This window comes from Sinocyclocheilus anshuiensis, unplaced genomic scaffold, assembly GCF_001515605.1.
Source record: "Sinocyclocheilus anshuiensis isolate Anshui unplaced genomic scaffold, SAMN03320099.WGS_v1.1 scaffold326, whole genome shotgun sequence".
Taxonomy (NCBI): Eukaryota; Metazoa; Chordata; class Actinopteri; order Cypriniformes; family Cyprinidae; genus Sinocyclocheilus; species Sinocyclocheilus anshuiensis.
Genome location: NW_015546098.1, coordinates 1,656,570 through 1,668,630, shown reverse-complemented (window position 1 = coordinate 1,668,630; position 12,061 = coordinate 1,656,570). Strand labels below are relative to the sequence as shown.

The window sequence follows — 12,061 nt, the reverse complement described above, 5'->3', positions numbered from 1 at the left end:
TTTTTTAAAACAAAATTTCAATATCGTGATAATACCGTATACCGTGATAAAAGCATGAACAATTAATCGCAACATGAAAATTTGATACCGGCATATCCCTACTTCTGTGTCATATCTATTGTACTCAGAAGTGCTATTCTAATGGGAAATAATCCACAAAACTGCTAGCTCTGAGACAGAACTGATCAAATAGGTCCTGGCATTACTTCTGTGATGTAGTTTGACCATGTGATCATGCTGGTTTCGTCTGGCCCCCCGACTGAGCCTGGTTTCTCCCGAGGTTTTTTTTTCTCCATTTCTGTCACCGATGGAGTTTTGGTTCCTTTGGCTTGTTTAGTTGGGGACGCTTGACTGATTGCACAGATTCTATTGGACGAGAGCTGAACTGAACGATGGCATCACTGAATCACCAATGAACTGACTTTAGCTGAAAAATGACTGTTTGTTATTGTCGTCTTGCATTATTGACACACTATTGTTCTGTTTAATACTGTAAAGCTGCTTTGACACCATCAGTATTGTATAAAGCGCTATACAAATAAAGGTGACTTGACGGCAGGGTTTTATTGCTCTTTCCCTTGAGCCTCTGACTCAGTCGTTCCCCGTCACTGTTTACAGGTCTAAACATCAAGAATCATGTTTTCACAATGTAATACCTAGGTTTCACTCACTCCAAGTAGTAGTCGAGTATATACTACTAAGAATAAGCTTAAAACCTGTCCCTTCTGCACATCTGCAGCTGAATTAATGGGCTTTCAGTTCCATTCAGCACAGGGTTGGATGTGTTTGACTCTGAGCTGGTTTGGTGGAAAATAAAAGCCTCTATTTGTGTGCTTACACATCGTTTACAGGATTTATTGGCCGCATCTGTTTCAAAGAAAGACCAGAAGTCTGAACACAGTGTGACAGTAATTAATATCTTGATCAGGATGCAAATATTGGTGACCTCTTTAATCGAGGTTATGGTCATTTCAAGACCTCAAAGAGTCATTTAACACTCCTGTGAGATTATTACTTTCTGCAATAGGAAATAAGATTATGCTCGTAGCCTCGTACAAAGCTAAGCTAATAGAGACCGGATCTGAGAAGGTGTTCCTAACATTTACATTTTACTGTGCAAAGTCATCCATAAAGCTTAAGCTGCTAAAAAATACGGTTTAATATTAATTTAACATAGATGAATATATTAACATTTTATAACTGCCAGTATATTAGAACATTCTGGAATAAGATTTTTCAGGTTGATTCAGAGTGTACATAGTGTACTGTACAGCTATTGGAGTATTTCTGTATTTATACTTGATGATAATCAACATTTATCAAATAACCTTTGAATTAAAACAAAGACTGCATTTTATTACCTAAACCAACGTTCATTTTCATTGCCTTAACAGATGTAGGCCAGTAATCATTTTAAATACGAGACTGGTTTGGTGCTGTCATCCATCTGTATCTTGATTTCTGTTCATTTCGTTTTAATGAAATGCCGTGGGTCATCAGAGATTAAACCCCTCGCTATATGCTTTCAGCTGAAAATGAATTCATTAATTCATTTATGAACTGCCAGATCTCACCGGGAAATTCATTGACAGGTTCAGCCAAACGAAAGTGACGTTCATTGCTAAATCTGATTTAAGTTGTTTGTAGTTAAAGTGAACTGTTCATTTCATTGAATTGTAGGAAAGCGTTTTTGAGGTGTTTCTGATTGCACGATAATTGCATAAGATTTCATTTGTAATTAATATTGTTATGCTGTTGTTGTCATTTTTATGCGAGCTGTTAGTGCCACTGTAAGCCAGTTAATGTAACTGTTAATCTACTGTATGTCCACATTTATCGCGAGCATTATATAGAAAGAAAATGCCTGAATGTGTAATGCTCTGGACTGAAGCACTGTTAGATGTAGATATGTGTTTTTACTACATTAGTCACATGTAGTGCCCCACACGTGATATTGTTTTGCACTGTATTTATGGAAGGTCGTATTGGCGAGAAGCAGTGCATAGGCTACCACCTTCTTAGCGCTTGTCTATTGTGCTGTTAGAACTCCAGTTCTTTTCTACCTTAAATCATAATGTTTTATTGCAGAGATGGAGACTTGAGTCTGAGACTTTGGGTTTGACCTAGACCAGGGGTAGGCAAGTTCGGTCCTAGAGAGCCGCAGTCCCTCACCTGCCTATAGCCTTAGTAATCCTGAAGACATTGATTAGCTTGTTCAGGTGTGTTTGATTAGGGTTGGAGCTGACCTCTGCAGGACTGCGGCTCTCTAGGACTGAACTTGCCTACCCCTGACCTAGACTCATAAGCAGTTGACGTGAATATTGACTCCAAATTAGAGACTCGTGAGCAACACCACTTCTTTAGGTTCACAAGTAAATATTGTCCTGTTGAGTAAACACTAACAGAAATGAAAAGCTTGCCTTTAAAGATCAGCCTACAAAGCCTTCAAAGTTCTGTTCCTTCTGTGAATACTGTATAGACTGTAAATTATTCAGTTAGAAAGTACATGGTATTAAATATGAAAAGGATCATTTGTTTCAATTAAATCTTGATATGCTTGTTTTTAGCATGTCCTAAAATAAAGTATGTTTACATTAAATTAATTGTCCTATTACCAGAAAGGATTTGGGCTCATCAACACTCTACGCACACCTTGGCAATATAATCGCCATTACACACACACACGTTTACTTAGCTATCTAAATGGGGACATTACTTCTATTGTTTTTATATACAGATAGTTATACACTTTTAACCTAAACCCACCCCTAACCCTACCCCTCACAGAAAACTTTCTGCATTTTTACAATTTCAAAAGTAAAAAAAAACTGTTTTCTTTATTTTTATAACAGTTTTGCAAATGAGGGAAAATCTGTGTTGAACGCCTCTCACACACATACTGGCGAGTAAAATCTAAAAAACTTATTAGCCAATGGCTAATGTTAGATATTATTTAGTCGCCCAAGGTAAGATTTAGTCGCATTTGCGAGTGATTTACTCGCAATGTAGAAGGTTGCTCATGTCTGTCTTTTGAAATGTTCGAGTTTCAAATTCAAATGACTATTTGATTCACTATTGAGTGCTGTTACTAGGGGTTTGACCGATATGTGTCTTTCAGGGCCGATATCGATTATTACAGATCAAGTAGACCGATAAACGATATTTTGAACCGATATATGTCTGGTGTAAAAATGAAAATTAATGTCAAAATTAAGAATAACAAAGGCTCTGACAAAAACTTTCTTTAAATGCTTTTAAATTATTTTATCGGCAAATCGGTTTTGAAAATGGCCGATACCGATAACCATAAAAAAGCTTAATATCGGTGCCGATAATCAGATAACTTTCTTTTTGCTCATGTATTTTGTATTGACCATTTCACCTATGCAGGGAGCTGCTTCTGAACTACATGCTTGCTTTTCTTTTTCCTCCAGGTGACTTGCATTGCATTCAGTGTATTTTATCATTTTCATGCATTCCCAGGGGATCGAACCCATAACCTTGATGTTGCTAGCATTCTGCAAATACAGGAACGCTACAGAATTGTTTAAATTGTGATGAGCATTCAGTCACCCCAAACTAAGGCTTTGTGTTAACAAGCAATTACAAGTGTCTTTGAATTGTGATTTGTGTCCCAAGGTGTGTTCATGCCAAGGTTTCACTACCAACAGAACAGTGTTTCCCAACCCTGCTCCTGGTGTACCCCCAACTCTACACATTTTGTATGCCTCCCTAATTCTAAATAGCAGAGACTCCAAAGCCTAAAATGGGTATGTCAGGTAAGGAAATCATCCTAAATGTGTGTAAGGATGCTCCAGAGGAAGGTTTGGGAACCACTGTATAAGACACCAGACTCCAAATAATAAAAATTAATTCTTATGAATAAATTCTACAGGATATTCTAACTTCAGACTTCAGTTCCATCTAAATTTCTTCATTTTTTTTAAATGCAGTATATTGCATCAGTGTACAAGTGAAAGAAGTGTTTGGGTTAAATCTGTGGTCCAAATGCAATGTTATGTATATGTTTTACAGAACAGGAGTTTTCAAGCTAAATTTAAAGGAAGAAAAAAAAGCCTTATTAAAAGCCTGTCTTATTTTGCAGAAAGTTAGTGAGAAGGTCGGAGGGGCAGAGGGAACCAAATTAGATGAAGACTTCTTGGAAATGGAAAAGGTAAGTTTCCTGCAGAAAGAGAGATATTAGATATTTATTAGAATTTTCTACTTTTGGAAGGTCATCTGAAGAAATACAATTCTAGTTTAGCACCACCTAATTAAGTGAGAATATATTGAGTGTGTTTATAAGTGTGTATTTATAAAGAAGTGGGATGGATGGATGACAGAATAAAGGAATGAGCAGCTACTGGGGTCTGTGAGCAAAACATGACATGTCAAACATGTGCAGTGTTTAATTATTTCGTAACATTCATTCTTCGCTTCCCATCTTTACTGTATCACAGAAAGTTGACGTCACCACAAGGGCAGTGATGGACATTATGACCAAGACGACGGAGTACCTGCAGCCCAATCCAGGTAAATGTGAAGAATGATTTAGTTTTTAATAGTATACAAAAAAAATGTAAATCTCATTCATTTGTTTGTTTATTAGCAACTCGTGCCAAAATGAGTATGATGAGCTCCATGTCTAAAATCCGTGGAGGAGATAAAGGTCCCGGCTACACACAGACCGAAGCCGTCCTGGCAGAGTCCATGCAGAAGTTCGGCCGGGAACTCAGCGAGGAATCCAGCTTTGGTAAAGCTTGCTTTGTTATGAAGACTCAGAGTCGGAGCTGCTCTCCCACACATAACACACTAGAAACATGCACTACGCCTTATTCCAAAATAATGAGCTTTATCTGCAATGCATCAGCAAGCTCTTTTGACTTCATGGTTGCTTAGTTTGCAGTGTAGATTAAACCATCACACTTTAGTTTGGGGTCCAGTTCTTACTATTAACTACAACTTTTGCCTCAAACTCCTAATCACTATCAGACTATCAGAACATGTTATTTTATGGTTCACTGCTTATTTAAAGGGTAGAACCCAATGTGTCCAGGTGGAAGGTGTTCAGTGAGATCTTTTAGAGGTTGTCAAAGGAGTTCCACAAGGATCTGTGTTGGGACCATTATTATTCAATATATTTATAAATTGCCTTGATTTTAATATCGATAAAGCAAGGTTCCATTTTTACGCAGATGATACTATTGTATACTGTTCAGCTCCCTCTAAGCAACAATCTGTGGCTGCATTACAGTCTGTTTTTGATATTATCCAAAACAGCTTTCATGCTTTGAAGTTGGTTTCAAATGTTGAAAAAACCAAATGTATGCTATTTTCAAATTCTAGAACTTCTTTAGAGAACTCTATTGTCCTTCAAACTTCTCAGGGGAGCCAAATTACCTCAGTGTCGGAGTATAAATATCTGGGTATTATCATTGATAACAAATTGCATTTTGGTTTACACATTAAGTATCGGAGTAAAAAAAAATTAAAGAAGAAGTTAGGTTAGTTAGTTTTTACTTATAGAAATAATGGTGCTCTGAGATTTATAACTGATTGTAAATTTTTAACTCATCGTTATGAATTATATGAAAGAGTTGCATGGCCTTCCTTGAGAATTCTGAGAAAAATGCATTGGCATTTGTTGATATATAAGGCAATTTTGGGTCATTTGCCAAATTATCTCTGTTGTTTTATACAAAGGACTTTGTTTGGAAATCATTCATTACGTATTCAAATCAAATTACAATCTCTGTGTGCCGTTTGTCAGAACTGAGTTTGGTAAAAACCTCTTTTAAATATGCTGCCGCCTCAGATAGGAATCTTCTCCAAAAGGAGATGAAGTTACAAAACTTGGTGTCTTATAATTATTTTAAGTTCTTATTATGTAATCTAGAGAGCAACTTAACGGTGTGTAATTGTTTTTAACTGGTTATATGTTGGTTTTGTAATGTATGTCGTAACTATGTTGTTTATTTGTAAATGGAAACTCGGCTGCCTATCTTGGCCAGGACACTCCTGGAAAAGAGATTTTAATCTCAGTGAGTCTTTTCCTGGTTAAATAAAGGTATTAATGTGCTGCTTATTAGTAGTTTGTAATGTAGTTGTTAAGTTTAGCTATGGGGTTTAGGATTAAGGGATCTAAAATATACTCATGCAGAATAATAAGGCATTAATATGTGCTTTAGAAGTACTAATAAACCGCCAATATACTAGTAGTATGCATGCTAATAAACACAATGCACAACCAGGTCTGTCAATAAGGCTGTTTTCAGACCTGTAGAACGTCTGCTTTGTTCTGAAATGGCACGGTTCGCTTTCACACAGCAACATTTCAAGGTGTACCAAAATGTGTTTATGCGAGTTCATCTGCTCATGTTCCTCAGTGTCACTCATCGAGACGGATTGACAAGTTCGCTCTGTGGGCTTATCGTGGCTTTATCAGTAGCTGTCGTTACACAAACACATATACGACTGCAGCCTGCTTTTTACATGACGTGTTTCTCATTATAAATGATGATACAGCTTTGTTTGTTGGTCGACTGTCGGTCGAACTGCTCCAGAGTTTGTTTTCAATCAGGCCAAGACAACCAGCCGCATTCTGGCGATCTGGTCGATTATTTTGGTGCAGATCTGCTCTGTTCACTTGTGCTTAAAGAAATCAAACCAGGGGAGAAAAAAAGCCCACGCTCCAAACAAGCCAAGTGTGAAAATGCCCTAAAAGTACTGGACGCCTCTAACCACATGCCAGAGGTAGTAGTGACAAGTGTGCTATTCTAAGTTCATGTTATTTAAATGCAACCCACAAAAACAGATGAGATTCCCTAGCATCAGCACAAACATTTGTATTTTGCATGCAATTAAGCGTTTAATGCGGCTGGCTGAAATGACTGCAAGGTTATCAATGACCCTCAACCACAATCCAGACTGTTTTGACAATGTAGTTGCATGAACAATGAAGCACGATAAATCAAAATGCTTCTGTTTCTAATAAATGAAGCCGTCTATGAAGCAAGAGAGAGCATGCATGGAGAGAGCAGCTTTAAACAGAGCAACAGAACCAGATGCATGCTCCCATTCTCCCGTTCTAATCAAGTAATCTGCCTTTATTCCAAGCACTTGTGATAGTGGTTTAGTCTTTTGTGTACGTTGCTTGCCTGCACACAATTAAATTACATTTAATTGCACAAGTAATCAGATTAAATTACAAAAGGATTTTCAATTCATAAACTCATGAGACACAGCTTCAGGATATGCAAATCGTGTCATCACTGATTGGTGCAAAGTGACTAACTGGTTGCAGCATATGCAAATGTCAAATGGTGCTCCAGTTAGCAGAAAGATTTGTGATAATAGCGGTCAAATGTTAACATACTGGAAGTTTTTAGAAAATGACCAGCACTTAGTGTTAGTATGTAGGAAATAGCTCTGGTTGCTACAGAATTTGAAACATGACCAATACCAGATCATGTTATTTGTTGGTTTTGCATCAGTATATGGATAAACTTAAAAACGGCTTCATTCAGAACATGGAGTTCTCACTGATTTGCCCTTAAAAATATAGAGATGTTCTAGAGATATATATATTGTACTTGTGTTTTGCAGGTCTGGCTCTGATCGATGTTGGAGAAGCCATGCGAGAGCTAGCTGAAGTTAAAGATGCTCTAGACATGGAGGTCAAGCAAAACTTTATCGACCCCCTGCAGAATTTGCACGATAAAGACTTAAAAGAAATCCAGGTGAGATATAAGAAATTACTGCATTGAAACCCTGCAAAAACCAGTGCACGGTGACCCAATGTTAACCCCTCCAGTCCTCTAAAAACGTTTGCTCTTGTGATCTGTTAAGGGAGAAATTCACAGTTCTGTTCCTTTTCCATGTGGTATTTCAGTCTCCTTCACTAACCTCCCACGGAAATGCTCTGAAATAGCGCTGAACTCTGTTTAAATGAGATCACGGTCTTGGCATGTCGTTAATTGTGGCAGTTTCCACTGGTGGGAAGCAGTTAGTGTCACTGATCATTTCAGTTCGCTCTTAACGGTTTCAGTGGCACATGAGCGTGCTGGATGACGGATGGGGCTGTTAAAAACTATACTGGAAGAGTAAAAGAGTAAATCCGTATCACTAGAGGTCAGTAACTGAGCTCTGGATCTTTCTCTGTGTTGTGACAGCATCACCTGAAGAAGCTGGAGGGGCGACGGCTGGACTTTGACTATAAGAAGAAAAGGCAAGGAAAGCTCACAGAAGATGACATGAAGCAGGCCTTGGAGAAGTTTGATGACTCAAAGGAGATTGCTGAACAAAGCATGTTTAACATTCTGGAAAGCGATGTAAGATCTGTCAGCTGTTCTCCATTCGTAGAGTTTCGTAGTCTTTCTCACTAGCGTGTCAGCGTTCTGTTTATTCTGAAGCAGTAAGCCTCAATAAGTCACAGCATTCACTAGTTTTCACTGATCGTTGCATCTTATGCAAAGGCTATGTTTACATGCTTAATAGTCTGATTATTGCCTATAATCAGCGTATCGTCGGATTAAACCCGCAGCAGTCCACATATGTGAGCCTGCAGCACAAAAGCAGTCTTAAGTCGCTGGGGTATATTTGTAGCAATAGCCAACAATACATTGTATGGGTCAAAATTATACATTTTTCTTTCATGCCAAAAATCATTAGGATATTAAGTAAAGATCATGTTCCATGAAGATATTTAGTAAATTTCCTATCGTAAATATATCAAAACTTAATTTTTGATTAGTAATATGCATTGCTAAGAACTTCATTTGGACAACTTTAAAGATGATTTTCTCAATATTTAGATTTTTTTGCACCCTCAGATTCCAGATTTTCAAATAGTTGCATCTCAGCCAGATATTGTCCTATCCTAACAAATTTCATAAAATTGACCCTTATGACTGGTTTTGTGCTCCAGGGTCACATATTTGCTGTGATTAATGGTTGCTGTAAATATGAACGTCATCATAACGCAGCGATCACATGAGCTCGCAGTACTTCACGCGTCTGTCTGTAGTTGCTACGAAGGGTGCATGGAAATGTAGCCATTGATATGCATTCAGTGAGGCATTGTTTGCTTTCATGTGTGCTAGTTGTTGATGTTCTGTCGGTGTTTCTGCAGATTGAACAAGTGAGTCAGCTTTCTGCTCTGGTCCAAGCTCAGGTCAACTACCACAGACAGGCCGCAGAGATCCTTCAGCAGCTCTCCAGCAAACTAGAGGACAGGTCTGTGGAAGATCTCCCGTCTCACACAAACATACAAAATCAAATTTAAAAAAAATGCAACTACAGGCATTCATTCTTAAAAAGCTAAAAGTATGTTCGTGACAATTCATTTCACTATTCATTCATGTTATTACTTATGCAAACTGCGAATGAGAGAGAAACTAATGCTAGAGCTCTACTTTTGATTTGTATTAGTTTTTGACAATTGCATACACAAGGTTTCAGAAGCGATGACACCTTTTCTCTATACTCTGTGCTCAAAAACCTATTTTAACTTTTCTCAAAATGCTTTTGCATCAGAACTCCACACAAAAACCACCAAATGATGAACTCTTACACAAGTCCACATGCATGGATGTGTCGCATGTAAAACAATAGAGTGCTGTGTACAAACAGCTAGAAGTGTAATCGGTAAATTGGTGTGACGTTTTCCAAACGAAACACGAGAGCTTTGAACAATGCATCTGATGTAGAGAACTGTTTTACAGTTTCAAACTAGTGCAGTTAATGTTTGCCGTCTGAAGATCAGGCTCGTCTGTGAACTCATTCAATATAAATGATTATTTAAAAAAAAAAATTCTTAAGACACAATCCCAGTAATGATGTTAAAATGTATTTTCTATGACTGATGGACTCTTTGTTAGATCTTGTGATCGATTATGAAAATGTAATCAAATGAATTGCATGATATAATGTATAATGTAATTAAACGCACATAGGTCAATAAATATTTGCTGAGAAAAGCCTACAAATGAAGATTATTCACATGATTGTTGCAGACGAAAGCACTGAATATAGTCATTAAAAAAAGAGACTTCACAAGTGAACCTATTGTTTTATTTCAGTAGCATTTCATTCATAATTCTGCAGTTTACAGCAATCTGAGGATGTGTCCCTCAGGTGTTGTTCTCGCTGTGTTGCATTATCTCTTGCGTTGCCTTGTTTCATTTATCTACAATGATGCATTTATGTATGCATGCAGAATAAGAGAGACTTCTTGCAAGCCGAGAAGAGAGTATGTCCCCAAACCTCGCACCTCGGTGGATTTCAGTGAGAACCACAATGGCAGCATCGGGCTCAGCGGCCCGTCCAGATCACCAGGTGAGGCAGTGATAGAGTTAAATCTTTGCAGTGCACGAGTTCATGTCCTAAACAATCCTTTTTTTGACCCGTTTCAGCTCCGATGGACCAGCCTTGCTGTCGGGCGCTGTATGATTTCGACCCTGAAAACGAGGGTGAGCTGGCCTTCAAGGAAGGAGACGTCATCACCTTAACTAGCAAGATTGACGAGAACTGGTATGAAGGAACAGTCAGTGGGCATTCGGGCTTCTTCCCTGTCAACTATGTAGATATCCTGGTAGATTTACCCCACTAAGTCTAATGCATGACCAATCAAACCACTTCTTCTGCAAGAGCAGAAATAACCAAACCTAGCAGCACAAACCAACCGCTCTGTTGTGGGATTTGCGCATAGGAAATAATAAGCAATGAAAACGTTTCGAGTGCCCTTCAGTAGATATTATTCCTGAATGCCACCACTTTGTTATATTGATTAATTTCATGTATTTAATTTTTCCTGAGGCTGACCTCTGCATTGCCTGCTGCTATGACTCCTGTATGATTTTCAGTTTAGCCTGTTTTTGTTTCCAGCAGCAAGCCATGAATTGGTCTCTTCATCCGAACCCTTTTAAAAATATCTGCAGTTAAGTTATTTTGGTATTAAGTTCTTAGCATAATGTATTTATGAAAAATTATTTGAAGGACAATGGATGCCAAGTTGATGTGAAGTATTAAATGTGAGGGTTTTTTTTCTTTGAAACTGCATTAATTGCAAAACAAATATGCTTTCTCATCTTTCCTGTTCATAGTGTGAAATGTTCCGATGTTTGTTTAATGTCTTAAAACAAGTGATGTTAGATTTGACCATTTAAATCAATTCATATTTAGCAACAGAGAAAAAAAAAAAAACGAGATGAAAGTTAAGTGAATCGTTTATTTGTTACAGTGTGTCATCTGTCTGTCATGTAACGTTCTGTACAGTCCTACGTTCACATTCCATGGATGCGGAACTGGTCACTAAGATTCAACCCAAAACACTTTCGTGTGTATGTGTGTGTGTATATATTACTATAAATATGTCTGAGTGCGTTATCTGAACCCATGAAACATATCAAAACGCATATCAAATTTTGTCATATTTGCCTGATGTCTGATTTAAGTCTAGAAAGAATTCCTGACTCTGAATGATGTTTACTATTGGCTTAAAATTTCCACAGGCAGAATAAGATATGTTCTTCTTAATATTTGTGTCTTTAGTTGTTTTTATCAGCTCGAAGAGCCCCTTTATATTTAAATAAAGCATATCTAGTATTGGCAGGACATTCCAATATTTTTTCAGTCGTGTTGTTTATCCTCAGTGAGGTCATTTTTGTGTTTATCCCGTGTGTGTGTGTGTGTGTGTAGTCCTGTAACTCTAGTACCACGTGTTGCTTTTGGATCAGTGTTGAAGCGTCTAGAAAGAATTCCTGACTCTGAATGATGTTTACTATTGGCTTAAAATTTCCACAGGCAGAATAAGATATGTTCTTCTTAATATTTGTGTCTTTAGTTGTTTTTATCAGCTCGAAGAGCCCCTTTATATTTAAATAAAGCATATCTAGTATTGGCAGGACATTCCAATATTTTTTCAGTCGTGTTGTTTATCCTCAGTGAGGTCATTTTTGTGTTTATCCCGTGTGTGTGTGTGTGTGTGTGTGTAGTCCTGTAACTCTAGTACCACGTGTTGCTTGTGGATCAGTGTTGAAGCGTTAGATATTTCTGGAAGTGC

At 37.7% G+C, this 12,061-nt stretch overlaps 1 protein-coding gene across 1 annotated transcript in view; it reads left to right on the top strand.

Annotated features, from left to right (window-relative positions):
* Positions 1 to 11,744, top strand: part of LOC107700329 (endophilin-A1-like) — an 18,365-nt gene extending 6,621 nt beyond the window's left edge. Inside the window, exons 2-9 of the mRNA XM_016501958.1 lie at positions 4,106 to 4,174; positions 4,461 to 4,533; positions 4,610 to 4,753; positions 7,606 to 7,739; positions 8,172 to 8,330; positions 9,131 to 9,234; positions 10,217 to 10,335; positions 10,413 to 11,744. Coding sequence (XP_016357444.1) covers positions 4,106 to 4,174; positions 4,461 to 4,533; positions 4,610 to 4,753; positions 7,606 to 7,739; positions 8,172 to 8,330; positions 9,131 to 9,234; positions 10,217 to 10,335; positions 10,413 to 10,609 — 999 coding nt within the window. The 3' untranslated portion in view covers positions 10,610 to 11,744. The remainder of the gene's footprint in view (positions 1 to 4,105; positions 4,175 to 4,460; positions 4,534 to 4,609; positions 4,754 to 7,605; positions 7,740 to 8,171; positions 8,331 to 9,130; positions 9,235 to 10,216; positions 10,336 to 10,412) is intronic.
* The last annotated feature ends 317 nt before the right edge of the window (positions 11,745 to 12,061 follow it).